The sequence below is a fragment of the Anas platyrhynchos genome, chromosome 2 (assembly GCF_047663525.1).
Source record: "Anas platyrhynchos isolate ZD024472 breed Pekin duck chromosome 2, IASCAAS_PekinDuck_T2T, whole genome shotgun sequence".
Classification (NCBI taxonomy): Eukaryota; Metazoa; Chordata; class Aves; order Anseriformes; family Anatidae; genus Anas; species Anas platyrhynchos.
The window spans coordinates 141528588-141547168 of NC_092588.1; the positions used below are offsets into that span (position 1 = coordinate 141528588).

Below are 18581 nucleotides of genomic sequence, written 5' to 3' on the forward strand. Positions count from 1 at the left end.
GTAAATATAAAAACATATAACTTTAAAAATCACTATTATTTTTTAAAAGCATAATTCCCCCCCAGAGCTAGCTGCAAACTAGGAACAAGAATAAAAAAGGAAAGCAAAATAATTCACAGCAAATCCCTGGCATAAGAATTTGAATGAATTCTGAGTTTTATTTGCATCCAGTGATAAATTGAAGCATTTACATACCTCTCCTATCCAGCAGCTAGGAGATAGGAAGAACCTCAGTTATACTTCCATTTTCCAAACAACAATAGCTCACTGTCCTATTGTTGTCTATTTCATTTGCTCAGCTAGCATGTGGAGAAGCACACCAACATTGACTAATGATTATTTCCACCCACTGAACAATATTAAGGCAGATTATTTCATACCACATAAACTGGAAGTGCTCAGCTTCAAGTTATTTCTGTTACAGACCTCTCGAGATGTCACAGCCTCTATTCAAACTAAAGTTACACAAGTGCTAACATTTGAAATATGCCTGCATGAGCTGTGAACACGAAAGAACCATGCTCTCCCAGCAAGTTTGGGCAGGGATGCTGCAAGGAGCTTGTCCTGCTTGTAAGCAGCACCACAGATGAGGCAGAATCCTTCCCTGGGGCTGGTTTTCCTATATACCTGCAGGCAAGGATTAGCACAAAGGGTCCCCAGCCAGCATGTCGGGATGCCACCCTAATGCAATGCAAACCAGTCTCATGGTGAAAAGCATTTTCTTGCTATCACAATTTAAATATTTCCCTGCTAAGCTTTACTTAGGCACTGTAAAATTATTTTTCTTCTTTCCTACCTTTTGCAATACGCCAAAGATACATTTATATAGCACACAATCTCATTGCCTGAACTGTGAGCATACTGTAAGATTAATTAGCTGTACCATTCCTCCAACCAATGCACTTCAGTATCAGTATGTGCTGCCAGACAGAAGAATACTTCCAGAATAGCTGAAGATCTTTTCTATATAGGTAGCATCTCAATATCCTTTTTTATTTTTATGAACAGAAAAGAATTTGACTCTTGTATCACCATGTCAGGATAATAAATCATCACAGCTCCTTAGAGGAAAGAAGGAAAAGTGATAAATTCTTTAAAGCTTTTAATAAGAATTTTATCATATGCAGAGAAGCGCTTTATGCAAAGTGTTGTGTCTGTAAAAATAAAAAATGCACACTTATTTGGCAGTTCGTTATATCAGATTTCCCATTTTCCAGTCTACAGCTGAAAGTACCAAAAAAGATGGAACTTAAGTTTGCCTAAAACTGAGAATTCTCTTACATTAAGAACTTCAAGTCTAACAATTTATATATGGTTGTAATCATTTAATCACATGATGAAGTCTGTTCCTGAGACACACACCTTGTACAGAGATCTTCCTGTTACAAATTGCCCAGTTCTCATTCTCACATGTATTAAGAGCAAATAATGCATTTAAAAAATAATAATTATGGTGATAGTTCAGCTTACTAAAAAAGAAACAGAATTAAACCTCACAGCATGCTCACAGCACAGCAGAAAAGAACACTGATGAATTTAATACTCCATTTGTCAGTAGCAATTTGAAGAGTTTGTTCTATTTGTTTTCCTTGGAGGCACGCTAGAAACGGGGAATAAATTCCTATTTTTAAACAAGGTTAGCCAGGCAAATGTTCTGCTCTTTCTGCATCAGACCTGAAATCCTCCAAACGATTCCCTGTGCTTCCACGCAACCCAATAATGCGCTTGGTGAGTCAGTCGCTCCGCTGTGAGCCAGGGATGGTTTGCTAACCAGAGAAAAAGCAGGAAGCCACCCAGGAACTGGGGTGGAAGTGGGGCACTCAGGCTAATGCCCTGCCACATGCTACCAGCGACTTTACCTATTTCACAGGGGGTCTAATCCTTGCGTGAATTACCTGCCACCAACTCCCAAGGGTGTTACTTACCTCACCGGGGATCTAGTCCCTGCACAGATCAAAATTAAAGGTGTTTTAGAAAGATGGAAGCTTTAACAAAACTGTGTATGACATTGGTACAGGAGGGTAACTGAGTCCCTGCTGAGGCTGAAGGTTAGCTAATGGCAAGCCTTTACATAACATAAAGGGACTGGACAACAAACTGTGACGTGTACCACAGAGCTACTGCCGACTGATTCAGTGCACTGCAAACATCGCCACTGCTGTTCAATAAAAAAAAGCAAAACCCTACATATAACCTTTATATTTTGACTCTTCCCCTAAGCGTTTGTTATATGTCTCCTTTTTTCTCCTTAACTCAGAGGACCCACACCACAAAACTCCTTGCTGAGCACCTGAAGGACACGCTCTGCTCAGTCAGTGGAAATGACGGTGTATGAAACGCTGTGAAGCACGTAGAGCCAACAAGCCAGAGGAGAAGCCATACAAAGTAATTCTCTTTCAGCTTGCCACCTCGAGGATTACTGGTGTCCCTTAATTGTCTGTAACAAGGAGGTCAAAGTCTTCAAAAGTACTTCAACTTTTAATTTGAGAAAAGGTTACAAATACCACTTTTTCCATGTTATTTTCTACTAAGTGACCCAGAAGACTGACTACCAGAAAATGAGCCAGTGAGACCACTGCACAGAGGAAAAACATCCCTGGGGAAAGGGAAGATGCTCCTGGTCTGGATTGCCCATGTGCCATGGGGAGCACAAGCATGCACCTGGCAAACAGCTACAACTGGTGGCTCTCAGGGACAGCCTTTCAGTGCAAAAACATTTATAGGAAGACTCTGAAAACTTCTAGGAAAAAAAAAAAAAAAAGTTCCAAATACAGTTAGTTGGTATTAACTGATTTGCTAGCTAAAACAGGGAGGAATCTGTGTCACAAAGTATGTTTCTGTTACCATGCACCTGGAGATCAGGGGCCTACAAAGGGTGGGAGCCTCTGCACACAATACAAATGAACTAAAAAAAATATTAATAACATCCTGGTTCTGCAAAGACACAAACTTTAATGTACACTGAACAGGCTCAGTACTTACACGGTACCTAACAATTTCAAAACAGGGTTAGACAGGTGAGGAAGTGTGTGACAGAGGACACTGTCCACGTGTACTTTCCCCACTCCATGAATGAGAAACTAAGGAACAAATAACCCAAGTTTCAAAAGATTTGAAGGAATTAACACCAAAAAATTGTGGAAAAGAAAGCAGAGATCTGTGTCATACTCTACTATAAAATATCATTCTACACTGATCCATTACAAAGTTATAATTATTGGAGTATTTAATACGTTTGTTTATACTTGGATCTCCTGAACAGCCCTGCAGGATTAAACTTGAAGGTTTAAAGGTGTTTTTTTTGTTTGTTTGTTTGTTTGTTTTTAATGTGAAGGTTTTAAACTAACAACCTGAAAACTCACAAGACAAGAGGGGGCACATTTTGAGAGCCTTAATTATAATCTAAATAAATTGCAGAATTATTCAGCTGGGAGTGAACCTCAGAAAGTCACCTAGCCCAATCTCCTCCTCTCCTCCAAGCAGGACTAACACTGAATTCAGACCATGTTCCTCAGACGTTTTGCCCAGCTGGGCCCTAAGTCTCCTAGGATGGAGATTCCACAACCTCCCTGGGAACGTGCTCCACTGATCACCAAACGGTGAATGTCTTTTTCCCTTATAGCCAGCTGAAACCTCCATGTCTTCAAACGAAGGGCAATAAACTCTTCCTTTAATCTGTGCTCTTAGTGATGCAGGCCAGGCTGGCTTTAGCCTTCAGCACTGTCCAGGTGAACTCACGTCTGGCTTCCCGTCCACACGGAGCTCCAGGTCCTTTGCAGCAGAGCTGTTAAGCAGACAGTCCCCAGCCTGCACCAGGGCAGGAGGTCAGCCTGTCCCAGGGGCAGAACTTACCATTTGCTGTTAATGAATCAAGACATTCCTGTCCAAACCCTCTGCACAGAGTCCTGCCGAGCAACAGCCATACCCTTGAGCACACTGACTGCATGGCCTGGTTCAGTGGTGTTTGCAGATGTGATGAGTGTTACATCTCCTATCTAGGTCACCAACAAAGATAACTAAACAAGACGGACTCTGAAGAACGCCACTTGTAAGCAGCATTCAGGTGGAGTATGAAACCTCAGCCACCATCCCTTACAACACATGACGGTTTTCCATGTTGCAGAGCAGATCAAAAGAATTGCTAAAGTCAAGGCTGGTGACATTTTTTGTTCTCCCCTCATTCCCTGATCTAGTCATCTCACTACAAAAGGCAATCAGGTTAGTCAAGCACCATTTCCCCTCGGTAAATTCGCACTAACTATTCCCAAACACCTCCTTCATGTGCCCAGAAACAGCTTCCAAGAGGGCTGACTCCATGATTTCCCTGAGGATTGAACTGAGGCTGACTGACTACATTCCCTTGACTGTCCTCCTCATCCTTGTTCAAGATGGTGCTCAATATTCCCTCTTCCAATTACTGGGGCACCTCATGATCTGTCAAAGATGATGATAGCATCCTTGCAGTGACATCAGCCAACTCACTCAAAAGCTTCAGATGCATTTTGTTGGGTCTGAGGGACTTCTACGGGTTGCGTTGCACTGGGGCTGCGTTAAGAGTTCCCCATTTTCAAAGTTGTTTATGACTGCCTTTTTTTTAATGAAAAAAAAATGGTTTAGTTAACTGAATTATAAAAACATAAGCACAGAGAGCAAATTCAAGACCTAGATTTAGTCTAGGAAAGCTAATCCTCTTGGACTATCATCAACAGAGGAAGGTGGTTTCTCCCACCAACCCTTAGGGATTCACACTGCCTGATCTTTCTTCACTCGTGATAGAAAGTGACTGGAAAAAAATTTGCTTCCCAAGCCTAAAACCAGCTTTCATATTTACCCTCCTTCAGACTTGGCAGTCTTGCAAGCAGCATCTCATCATCTCAAAAGATTTTTAAAAAGGAACTGTATTATTTAGTAAGTGTACTGTAGAGCACATTACCATTTACAACACTAATTTAATTAGACTTCATTATAAACGACGTGAGTATACAGCTACAAACCTTAATTCAACAAGTACATAATTTACGAAAGACTATTATCTGATTTAAAGATTCAAATCATACCAAGTCAGTAACTGAGCAGAAGCTTACACCCAGTAGAGCTGGGTGTATGCTTCCCAAACTCCCCACTGAAGAGGATAAGAGTATTCTGATACCGTGAGCTTTCTGAAAGCCACACTGAAATCTGGGATTAGGTACGTGCTTAAAGGTGCCTCTGTAATACTCCACGCAATTTTGGCTACTCATCAATCTCGTGGAATTGCAACCCTGATTGCTCTTTATAAATAACCTTCTGCAGTAGGGTAACTGAAGGGAGGCAGCTCGTGCTGCCTTCTATCTCCAAAGCAAAGTGCTAAAGCAGTCATTAAAAATGTTATTTTCATTCAAGGAAGGCATGGGCGTGAAGGCATCCATATACCGGGCTGGCATTTATCTGACAATCATTACAAAATGTATTCGAACCATTTGCCTCTCTATTTCTTCAGTATTGCTCTCATAAACAACAGATTACTGCTTTGGGTGTGTAATTTAAAAATGATTCTTACGTAACAATTTTGTTTGCTTATGGCATAAAAGCAGGGACAAAACTACGACGTGCCATTAAAAGGATCAAAAGCCCTTTTCCTTGAAGGTACTTGACCTTGTATCGTATTCAGCTACTTCATGGGACACGATACCACAACACCACCACAATGCACAATGCTACCTAGCCCCAAAGCAGTATTCTTAAACAAGGCATATGAAGGCTTTTCAGCCTTGTCCTGTGCCCAGTCCATGCTCTGTCCCTCTCCAGTTGAGTTTCCTGCAGCTCGCTGCATGCAGCAGTTCCCGCATGGTGCAGCCAAGGAACCAGATCTACCCTCCATGGCAGCAGGACAGCAGGGGTCAGCAAAAGATGCTTAGGCACTGGCACAAGCAGAGTACAGGAGACTCCTTCAAAAGGAGCTGAATTTAAGCTGAACACATATGTATTAATACAGACCTGCTGATTCACAAACTTTTTCTGAAAAGCCTGTCAGGAAGACAATCAGATATGAAGACCAAAGTACACTAGCTCATCTGCACAGGAAGAAGACCAGCAATAACCAATAAAAGAAAAATGAATTGTTCCGTCAGAAATAAACCATATGGAACTACTTCTGCTATCACACGAAATAGCAGAAAGGACTAATATGTGTATCTCACAGAGCAGCTTCTTGTAGCAGAGCTGGAAGCTGAGCTGCTGCATCTTTCACTCTTCAAGCAGCAGCAGAAGTTCCAGCAGCTGAAGATCTGGAAGCCTGGAACAGGATTTGGAGAAGATGCACTACTGCCTGGACTCAGCATAACTTGCTGCCTTTTGCAATCTCATTCTTCTAAGAACTGTTTAAGCTTTTTTGTTTGCTAGTTTTTAAGTACACATTACTGACAGCACTGGCTGCCTTTACAAAGAAACATTTCATGTACCTACTTTATGTAATTATTCTTATGTAGCCAAACGAATATAATGGAAACGTGTCTGCATGCTGATGACATTCATTTCTGTAAGCTGCAGAAACACAGGACGGGATCAAGCCCCCCTGAACCACCAAATCCAGCCCTCTGCTACTGTGATCATGTAAATAATGTTTATTATAGTGATGGGCTTCCACAAAAACAGAAATAGGCTGGCCTAGATTATTCTTAATGCAAGCTGATCTATGACAATCTGTTTTTTATTTCAGCGTTGAGCAAAATGTATAGCTATCCATCTCTACAAAGTAATTCTAAAGGGCCCTAATCACAGTATTATCCTGCCACATGATCAAAAAATACAGTTGTGAATATACCTTGTTTTGGCCAAGAACCCTTACAGCATTCCTTTATTACCTGTAATTACTATTTTAAATTATAATGATACACTAAGGATGATTTCTACTTTGAAAACATTACCCATTACAAAACAAGCCTGATGCTTCCACTCCATTAAAACTCTTCTAGAAGTTATGAATGATTGCCTTAACATTTTAGGTTTGAATTAAAAGTGGACTTTTAAGTTACAGACACGTTTTAACGGCATTTAAAACACTAATTTGTAACTTTGTGTTTTGGCTGTTCTATTTCAGAACATCACAATGATTTAAAAACTGTTCTTTGGATAAGAAACATGGAAATTTTCAGCCTGGAGCAACAGCAGTTTGGCAGGCCACACTGTTAAAACCTGAAAAAAGCAGAGGATCGATGCTTATCTTAGAAGCATGGATGACATGTTGAAAACTGTGCCAATGCTATCGCTGAAATAATGGAAGCAAGAGTCCCTCAAAAACAAGCATCTGTCAGCTCTTACTTCAACTGCTACCACATTTATATTTTCAGTTTGGAATAGCTAGCCAGTAATTTGTAGGAAAAAACAAATTATTCCAATGGCTGAAGATTTTTTTTAATTCATCTTGACTACTCTGAGTTCTTGCTAAAATTAAAGTTTCCTTAAACCACACCCCATCAACCATATGCGTTCAGCCACTGTTTGCCCCTAAGGCAGCCACACATTTTGGGTTGACAAGCAATAACCTCCGCTGCAGAAATCTAACGTTTTCCATTTCTCTCTGCTCAATGCGTGTCTCTTCTTACAAGGAAAATAATATATTTCTTTATTACATGGGGAAAACACTTTTTTTTTTTCTAACCTTTCTTTATTCCTTCCATAACCCTTCTTGTGCAAGTGTGTACGAACTCACTTTCCAGTTCCAACAATGTAACTGCATTCTGTTTGTGTGTATTTACATGACCTTCTTCTGAGCCTAAACATCCTGCAGAGAGGAGCACAAAGGCAGGGCACGGAGATGAGCACCTATTTCACTGAAAAAAGGCAGAAAACTCATTACTCCTTTAGAAGTATTTTACAGAGCTTATCAAGGTAGGCACTGAGAAAGGTAAACCCTCTGTACCTCTACTTTCAGCACTGCAGAAGAACACCATTGTAGGTACAATAAAATGACTGACAAGTTCAACTAATGCTAGGCATTTTAGAACCTGACGTGTTCTAACTAATTTAATTCCTTGGTTCTTTTTTTTTTTTTTTTTTTTTAAAGTAGAATTATTTGGCAACAACAAAACTGAAAGGAAGGTTAAGCGGAACTCACTGGAAGTCGGATTAATTTATCCTGCCCGTTAATCAGCAACTACCCAAATACTTTTAGAAAAAAATACCCACTTCTTGGTTTTGAAAACAACAAAAAATACATGAGGCTCTTAGAGCTAAGTGAAAAGCAAAGTCTGTCTGTATGTTGTTTATAAAGAAAGCTTTATAAATAGCATGCTGTGAAATGCTGTAAAGTTTCCAGCAAATCTTTATTTAAACCAATACACAGCACTGGATACCAGATCTTTACTGTACTAAAGGAGTATGGACATGTTCGTGGAGCACACAGAAAACCACAGCTGGCTCAGGAGCGCTGTGAAGTTGCAGATGGAGAGTGGAAAGTACCAACATGCAGCATCACACATGCCTGGCCTGGCCTTTCCTAAGGCATCTGGTTCCAGGCAGGCAGAGAGAGGACACTCAGGTTATTTCTACAGCACTTCAGTGACCGAAGTCCGGTCAAATATTTTTAATTGGCTCATCTTCTCTCAGTTATTCACAAATTAATAGAGGAATGAAGTGACCTAAAAGCTTTCTAGGGTAAGGATGAACTAGATACTTTGGAAAATGGGACCACACCTCTGAGGAAAAGTCTATGGGATGTTAGTGTATGCCTGCAAAGTCTGTAATAGGACAGCTGTAAACTTCTTTTAGTTGAAAAAAAAAAAAAAATCTCCAAGACGATGCTTACTTAGATTTAGGGTGTTTTAAGCAGATCCATTTGGAGTAATTTTTCATGTGGCAACTCACTACAAAAAACCTGTGCAGAAAAGGACACGGAAGCAATAGCATTGGCCAAAGCACTTGCTGGTGGACGAACACACTGCATCAGTGTAAGTACTGAAAGAGCTTCTCCATTTCACTCACAGGGCTAGTTAACCCAAGCTGGGAGATGAATTATCTTTATGGCTTTCTACACTAGAAGAAATGGTGTAAAAAGAGAAAAATGGTTTCAAGCTGGCTGCAAGTCTCAGACAAGCACACTAAATGATGTCTAAGAAACTATGACTGTGTCTAAGAAATGTAGCAAAATAATTATATTCTGAACTGCTCTAGTTACAAAAATGTTAAGTACTGTTTTAATTTCCATCCAAGCGCAGTTTGACACATCCCAAATTACTTTGTAGATCAGAAAGGTAGCATTCGGTGTTCTCTAGCAGAAAAATTACATACAAATTGCAAGTCTGAACAATGTACATTAAACACCGCAATGCTCACATAATCTCTGATAGAGATAGTGGTATTTTTACTCCTCTAGAAAACAGGTGAGACACCTTCTAGGTAAAGGAATAACCTCTCATTAGAGGAACTGGTATAGCTTGAAACAATAAGACAACATCTCAAGAACAGCGCCTTTCTTAGGACCTGGAATTGAAACAGTAGCTTTCAAATCTAAACACAATAGCCTGCATTTAGGAGCATGTTGAAAGCACCGAAGCTTGCAGTGCCAGGATGTATTTTTCTTTAAAACAGCGACTTCCTCATTCCCCAAGAACACGTGCTTGCCTGAAGAAGAGTTTGAGCACACGTCTGAATTTTTCAAATCAGTGTGTTACAAAACACATTGCATCAACCTCCTGGCTCTGCTCTGAAGAGGCATTAGCAAATGCAAACCTGTATTTAATCTCCCTATTTCAGCACAGCATTTTGTGAAAGGGCTACTGTCAAAAGCCAATTCTTAGCACATCGTCACAATCTCAGCAAGAAACTGCCATAAACGAGCTTGATGGGAAGTCCACTCAGCTTTCTGTCTGTGGCATCACGGTACTTACAAAGAGATGCTCTTAGATGATGCTGCTGGTGGGCAAGCTCTCTGGAGCAGGTTGGTCACAAAACACTGATGTGGAAGCCAACTACTCCTGGCTGAACTTCTACCAAATTCTAATCTGGACATACCCACTGATTTTAATGAGCAGGAAGTAGTAACAATAATAAAAACACCACAAAGCATTTAAAATACCAATAAAACGTAACCTTGGGAAGTACAGCACAGACAACGTGTTAATATGAGCATAAAGGAAGCAAAGAGGTTGCCAACACCACGGTTTATCTTTATTCAAAGTAACATTCTCTTAATTGCCAGACGGTAGTAGGAGAAAAAAATCCAAGCTGTTTTCCTTTGAAAGAGTTAATCTTTTAGCTGAGTTTCAAAGTAGGTTTAGGGCTCTGTCTGCCTGATAGGAGGTGGTTAAGCTTAAGCAAGTCTCCTAACAAGTGAAGCCGTAATTAAGCATAATGATAGTGGAAGGAGCAAACAGAGAATCAGGAGTATTAATTCTACCTTCCTAAGATGCCCAGCCTTAAGGGCACTTGACACTCCTCCTTGCCAGACAGGGTTATTTCACCTCGAGTTGCAGGAGCTGCGGTGGGAGTTCCCCTTAGCACCTGCACCAGCACAAGGACAGCTCAGGAATGCGGTGGCGAGCAGTGTGGTGGCTCTAGCAGCATCACGTTAGTCTTTGACAAGTACTGAGGAGGTTTCAGTCCGAGAGGAGGCTAAGGAGCACACAGGAATTCACAAAATCCTGTGTGGTATTATGCCAGAAGTCTGCAATGGAGAGCTACAACTTTGCTTCTTCCGAACTGCTCAGCCACTGCCGGAATGAAACCCAACTGCCGTGTTTCAAGCTCCTTTGAACTTTGTTGCATTTGTCTAAAGCCTGGAAGCAAGCCATGGTAGGAGTCCATTGCAAGTCTTTATTTAAATCAAGCCCAACCTTTTCAACACAATCTCCTACCATAAAACAGATTGCTCGGATTTTCACACAATATTTAAATCGTGCAGGGTTAGAAAACTCCCAGCAAGCATACAGGGCACCACTTTATTGAATGCCTGAGATTGATTTTAGGCATATTATTTTAGAAAACATTTGTAAAGACCAGCTACGTGCCTGACAAACTTACACTAATCCTGGAAGGAAGACAAGTGAAGTCCAAAGAGTCGTCCAAAACTACTGGACACCGACACATCCAGTAACCCAAATAACTGCACGCCTCCCATTCAAGAAGGAAGGCCCAACCTGAAAACCACCTGCTAGCTGTTTAAGAAAGCATTCTGGCTAAGTGTTAACAACGTTCTGTCACAAGAACAGAGTATTGCATCTCAGTGCACATTTCTATCCTTCAATGCCCACAAAGCTCCTTCACTGCTTTGGTCATTTACTCCAGGCTGGTGCAGGTATCAGAGATAATTCTAGGGAAAAAACACTGCTGCAGCTCCAAAGGAGATGACAACTCTGCTAAGACAGTAAAACTAACTCCCTTTAACAGCTTTCCTTATGGTTTTTATGGATTAGGTTTTCACATATGTAAGTGTGAGAAGCAAAATGCAGTATTTTTTAAATACTTGTTCTATGACATTCAAGAAAACAGAAAATCAACCTATGTGGAACATGGTGTGCAGAGATCTAGCCTCCGAAGGATTAAACTAGCCAAAACTATGAAAAAAATAATACAGCAGAAAAAGACCAAAACTGAGTACTTAAGTAGAACAGAAACTCACTGTGCCACTGCAGATGGCTCCATTCCTCACATACCCCAAACTATTTCCCTGACCATTTTGCTACCACTTGCAGCCCCTCCGTAGCTCTAAGATAACCTGGAAGAACAGAGGCCAAGTGCTCAGCCCCCACGCTTTAAGCTCCACAAAATTCCAACCCTTTTTATGCCACAACCCACAGGTGAATCTTTGCGTCTTCTCATATTCTGCCTATGTAAATCTTTTAACTCATAATCACTTCAGCTTATTTACTTGCCAATTAACCTAATTTTATTGATATCCTTTCACCCGAAACAGCTTTCCTGCAAACACACATCTGTTTCAGAATGCTTTCACCTTACCTATTCAGCTATCCTAAAACTGATTTTCCCCCCACATATCACCATCACATCCAAAGCCTCTCATTACTGGATTCCACGTTTTCTATCATAAAGGTAAGAGCATTTCCAAAGGTACTGCAACTGCTGGCTGTCCACACAAATAACATCAGAGCTTTATGTGGAGCGCTAACCAGAGTTATATAATGAAGACTTCTCTAGGGGCTGGGGAATATTCTAGAAAAATTAAAGCACTGTAGACCTTTTTACGCTGATATTCCAGGGCTCCAAACAAAACACGTTGTTGTTTTTTTTCCCTCCACTGAAAATATTTTTAGTTTTTGCCATGCTAATATTGTGCTGGATGAAAAGAACCCCTCGTATCCCTCAACCCCAGGATTTAGAGGAACAGCAGTCAGCTACCTGGCATGGTGCTCTCCATCATGTTAAACACAGAAAGGCGTGAGGAATGCTTTAACAGTTTAACTCACCGATAAATGGAATAGAAGCCAAGGAGTCCCCAGGTGGGCTGGAACCTGATGCTTTCCTTTCTTCTATCCGTTTTATGTGGACTTCTCTCCGAGCATCATTAGGTAACCAACAGGTGGTGTCCGAGGCGGCCTCCTGGTCATTTACAGCAAGAATGTAGGACTGATGCCTCAAAGGCTGGGACGTTTGATGGCCAGAGGGTGATTTGTCCCGCATGACAACCGTGTCTTTGTCATTTTCCTGAACATCTGTTTGCAGAGTTTCAGGCTCCTGGACATCTTCCCTTCCAAAATCGCGACTCTTTTGTCTGATGGGAACATCTGTGTTATCAGAGGTAGTTGGGCTCTCACTTGTTTGTTGAACAAGTTTGGCAGAAGCTGGAGACAAAGAGGTGGGCTGGATGGTTTTGCCAGTTTCTGTTTTGTGATCTGGGGCACCTTCCGCTCGGATCCTCGACTGTTGGTTTAACAAACCGCTCTGATGCAAGTGATTTACTGTTCTTTGGTCTTTGCTGGCAACAACATCCAGGCTCTGGTTAAGGGGGAACGATGGTTTTGCTGCATAGGAAGCTGAGCTCTTCACAGAGCTACTTTTCGAACTTCTGGTTATGAGAGATGGCCTCTCCTGTGAAACAGCTGCAGGCTTTGAAATTCCCCCAGGAGTCTGTAAATCTCTAGAAGGCTGCAACATTTTTATATCAGGTGGAACTTTCTGAAAATGAGAACCAGACAGAGAAGCTCTGCTACCTATTCTCCTGTTGTCTGAAATATAACCACTTGGAGCCACAGAAAAGTTTTGACCTCGAAGAGACATATGAAATGCATGCTGCCTAGATCTCTCATAAATACCTCGCCGATCATCTTGTTCGGTAAACCCTGTCCACTTGTAAGTCTTTCTCCTGTCTCCGTTTGTATCTGCAATCTGATTCTCGGATCGGAAGTTTTCTAGCACTTCCCCTTGTTTGCTGAGATAATCCCATGAGCGAGCCCTGTGATTCCTAGCACTAATTGAAGGTGAAGTTAGCGTGTCTTGTGAAGCACTTCGTGGCCACTCTTTCATCAGGACGGGATCTTCAAGTCTCTCCTGGGATACGCTTCGCTGCCGGATCTGCACAGACTGGGGAACCCTGTCATGAGAGGTGCTCCTGCGCCGTACCTGTGAAGCGGTGCGGTTTGGCACCACTTGATTATAATCCGTCGTGTTCTGAGAAGCTGCTCGTAAACTGTCCAGCCTCTCCTGTATTGTTCGGGAGCCGTACATGTGCATGCGCCTGTTATCGATGTACTCTTTGTAGGTTTTGTAGGTCTTCCAGTCTATGTGCTGGTGGGAGGTTGGAGAACTGTAATGATTAGTAGAGGCAGGGGGCGAGTCCGTGGCTTGAACAGGTGGTCTAGTGCTTGGGATTCCTTCTGGACATACTACATAATTTGAAGCCTTGCTCATCGTTCCAGTTGGATCAACTGGCCTCGTTATTGGAGTCTGAGGAAGTACAATGGCAGTGGACACTGAAGAAGATGGTGATGTGGTCCGTGCTTTTAGAGCCGTTTGATCTTTCAAGCCGTATCTTATTTCCTCTGTCCTGTGAGAGGGACCAGCGTGGTTATTTCTACAAGACGGCAAGTCTACAGCCTTCTCAGAAGGCACAATAACAGTCCGTACAGTTTCATTGCAAACGCACACAGCTGTATTGGATTTTGCAATGTCTGTTGGTGATGGAGGCACTTGTATTTCCATTCTGTAGGCCCTCTCTGGCTGTGTCAATGCTCGTACTGGTCTACTGACTTGCTGCTTCCCCAGGGAGAAATCTGAAGGTAGCTTGTCACCAGCTTGTGCCGTAACAGAAGTGGTGGACGTCAGGCGTGGGTAACATATTGGTGGTGGTTCGGGTATGTTGTGGGCATTACCACTGTAAGCTTCGTTGCCTTTCAGGTAGGCATCTTGGGAATATGCCTGTGGACAGAAGATTAAATGAGCATTAAGTAGTAAAGGACTTGGAAGAGTTCACAATCTAGCATTTGCACAATCAAACAAGAGATGGAACACAAGTTTGAAGTTCACAGTATATGTAATTTTAGATAAAATGTTAGTTTAAAAGGTTAAAAAAAGCATTCCACCCTCTTAATGAGCAGAAACAGAACAAACAAAACCATTAAATACATCCTCTCCCCCAGCAATTCAATAGCTGAAGTGGTGACCAATGCTAGGAAATAGTGCAGGTAGAGCACTGAGGCAGGTTTGCCAAGATCCATGAGCAGAAAACACAGTATTTTTCTCCACCTTTATTTCTGCTTTCTGTCATGATGCTTCAAATACCCTCCCCATTTATGCTTTGCATTGCTGGGATTCAGAATATGACAGCAATTGACAGGTTAAAATGGTGCATAATAAATTCAACTAGCATTAGAAAATTCTCCATTCACTTAATGTAAAAAAGAACTCCATTTACTTCGCATAGTACGTGTGAAAAGTACACACAAACACACACACACACACTCCTCTCTCTAAGATGTCTTCTACATAACAGCTACTGTTCCTAAACATAACACGAATAAATTGAAGCAGCACTATCTGGTGTGAGCCAACACCCTCTAAGTAATCTTACATTTTAAAGCAGCCAGCCAGTACATGGTACACAAATTTTACTGCAAAAATATGAATAATATGCATCATTTTTTATCTTCAAGGTACAAAAGGTATGAAAATTTACATATATCTACTCCCGTCTACAATGTATTAGAACACTAATTAAAATCTCAAATTCATTTTCTCAGTGCATTAATTTGCATCTTTATGCTTGAGCCTGGCTTCTGAGAAAAAAAAATGGTGATATATTACACTTAGCATGTTTCAGTAGCCTCCTTTTCAAAAAGCAACACTTATCATTGTGGAATTAATAGAGCATACAAAAAAAGTCAATGAGAAGCATACAGCATACCTAAATGACAGCCTATTAGTTCAAAACTTTCGCGTGACTTTATTCAGGTTAAACATAATGAAATAAAAGAGCCAACGCAGAGCCTGCCAATGCAACTGAAGATTAAAATGATTTCTCAGGGCTTTTACACGTTGAGGTGTGGTGCCGTATCCCAGCATTTCCTCTCCAAACCATAACATGCTCAATTCCAGAATATCAACGCGCCCTGTCTTAGATACCAGACAGGTTACAAAAGCCCGAGCGCAGCCATAAAATTAATACAGAGCAAAGTACAGAGGCGGGCGAGGCATTTAAATACTGCTGCAATAAATGTTATACTAAGCATTAGTGAACTGCAAAATATTAAAGCACACTGACCAAGTCACAGGCACAAACCACAAATTAAGAGATTAGCATTACAAAGAGAAATCAGCTCGGACTATCTAGCTCATTTCCAACAAACTTGCTATTTCGTATCCTTGCTTCTCGCAAACCACTTGAGGAAAACATGCCTTAGCAAACACATCAGAAATGGCTACTGTGCATTTCTTACCAGTGCTGTGACATCCTTTGTAAACTGCAGCTGGCAGAAAACAGGAAAACATAGTAAAAGCTGCTTACAGATGTAAAGACAGAATTATGTTGTCATATTGATGTTGGATACAGCAAGCTAAAAATACAACTACACTGATTTCACTGGAAGGTACCAACAGAGGTAAAGGGCAGTAGAGCAGAAAAAAGAACTTCAGCTTCCTTCTGAGCATGTCCATCTCCGGCTTTTTTTTCTGCTGCTTGCATTTATCCCCTAGCGTTACAAAAACCAAAATATATTTGTGCCATTTTGCCTTGGCGCATCCCCACAGCTGCCTGCAGAGAGCTCTGCCTCTATACAACCCGACTTCCCTTCCACTACAGCCACATTACTGTCTCTCATTTCCCCTGGGCTGCTACCATCCCTGCTTCCTGGTGACGAAACAAGGGCTGTATTATGCCTTTAAACCAGCACACCCCTTCCCCACATATATCTGAACATGACCACAAGCTGTCAGCTGACTGCAGCTGCTTTCACGCTGCACAGCTGAAATTGGAGGAATGATGCTGCAGAAACACTCCCCTCATGTGATTTATTCCCCCCTCCCGATCCGTAGTAGAAAAAAAAAATGAAGCCAGATTACTACTGGATGTGGCACATTTAATGGAGGGAAGGAGCGTACAAAGATAAATATTTCTAAATTTCTGAATCTTCGAACAAATGGTTATATTTAAGATCTCGATATGGTGTAAGAATAAGGAAAAAAATTGAAAAAATGCCAAAGACCTGGAAAACAGATGGAGTAAGGAACTAGTAGCATGCAAGACAAACAAAACCAACCCCCCACCCAAATCAGAAAACAGTTACTACTTCATAGAGCTGATAAAACAGTTTTGAACGTGGGCTAGACATGTTCCACCACGATCAAACACACTGAGCTTGTGCTTTTGTGAAACACGCCCACGACAGACAATGCTTCATTGACTTTGACAGCAGAAAGGCGAAATTCCAAAGCTGGTGTGATCAGATCAGAGCTGAGGACTACAAATGAATATAAAAATCAATTCCTACTTAGGTCTTGACAAAAATCAATCACAGATATTAAAATATCATCTTCAGAGGACAGCATTATTCTCACAGGGTCCAAAATAAAACCAGACAGATTTCCACCCCCCCTCCCCCCCCCTTCTGCCCCAATAAAGAGTAAGTTTTCATGACTGCAGGTCATGAAAATACATTAAAATACAGTTGTTAACAGAAATAAAAGGTTTCAATAATATAAAGATGTGAAGTACATCAACATACTTCTTAGCATTTGCACACTATTTAGATACTTAGCATATTTTGCAGCTATATATATAGTTAAACTACATTAATTTAAGTGATTGCAATAGAAAACTTAGTACAAAAGACTGTTTGGGTATGACTTAGGTTTGAGCACTTAAAAAAAAAAAAAAAAAAAAAGAAATCAAAAGAAAAACCCAACCAGCCTTCCAACTTGAAATCCATGAATAAAATTCAATTCCTACAGGAGCTAAGTGCTCTGCAGGTAACCAGAAGTTCATCGCGATCCCAAAACTCAGTCTTGCCATGTTAAGCTCTTTCCCACCTTCTCAAAAACCACCACAAAACAAGCACACAGAAAACCTGAAATTATGGCAAGCTTCCCATACAAACACAGTGATTTAGCATGACACTATCAGCTCTGATGGAGAACAGCTCTGCAACCATTTCTAGAAGGAAATTGCTCTTACAGTACGAATTTAGTGTGCTTCCAGTTACTGGGTACAATTTCTCTGCCACCTTGCAATCTACTTTTGTTTGCATCAAGCTTGCAAACTCATAAGCCTAAGGATGAATTTCTTACTGTGAATTTGTATAGGCATAACCCAAACGTAAAAACCCAAACGTAAAAACCCAAACGTAAAGTAACACATTCATGCCTTGTGATCTGCAGAACAAATGACTTTAAGCAAATAAAACATTCCACATGACATTTTATTAACCCTCCCACCAAAAAAAAATCAAGGGAAGGCTTTTGCTCACGTTCACGATTTCCCACTTGCTTTTATGCCACGTGGTGTCAGAATAACGATAGTCCCTGTCCAAGGATTCTTCTTCCTAGCAACAATCATGGCAAATCCCTGGACTTCCAAGAGCTTGAGACAACCTTGTCCTATATCCCTTAGCCCAAACCCCTAAAAGCACGTAGCCATACGCTCAACAATAAAAGGATGAATAAACAGACTCATCTCAACAGAATTACTTGCAGACTTGGAGATAAGCATTTTGGTGAATCAGAAGCCAACGCAGCTTGGAAGGCTGAGCTTGGGGTGTTCTCCCTTCCCACTGCAACCAGTTTTGCTTTACATTCAGGTTCTTTACTACTTCCTAAGTTCTTTTCCCCAGTCCCAATTCACTCACATTCAGCACAAACGGGAGCAGAACACCAGAAAAGGTTTTCAACTGTCTGAAAATGAAACATTTTGCACTTACAGCTTACTCTAGCAATGGCTGTAGTACAGCTCAAGTGGTTTCACGTTGTTCTGACACCCAACCCACTACAGCCAGATAACATTTAAATCAAAAAACAGAAAACCATACACTCCGTAAGAGACTTTCTTGTAAATATAGCATAAGCTGGAGTAAGGGGGCATGAAGAAAATTGTATTTTCTAACAGATACACTATTGAAATACCAAAGTTTAAGTCTCTTCTCCTTTAGGTCAGTGTGCCT

The 18581-nt window shown here is 41.1% G+C and overlaps 1 protein-coding gene across 5 annotated transcripts in view; it reads right to left on the minus strand.

The window, feature by feature from the left end:
* ARHGAP21 (Rho GTPase activating protein 21) overlaps positions 1-18581 on the minus strand; it is a 118358-nt gene that overhangs the window by 16539 nt on the left and 83238 nt on the right. For 4 of the 5 annotated variants that reach the window (XM_038174591.2, XM_027450626.3, XM_038174590.2 and 1 more), the window contains 2 exons: positions 15867-15896; positions 12402-14349 (listed from right to left, as the gene is read on the minus strand). In XM_038174591.2, coding sequence (XP_038030519.2) covers positions 12402-14349; positions 15867-15896 — 1978 coding nt within the window. The remainder of the gene's footprint in view (positions 1-12401; positions 14350-15866; positions 15897-18581) is intronic. The other variant, XM_027450628.3, reaches the window with a different exon arrangement.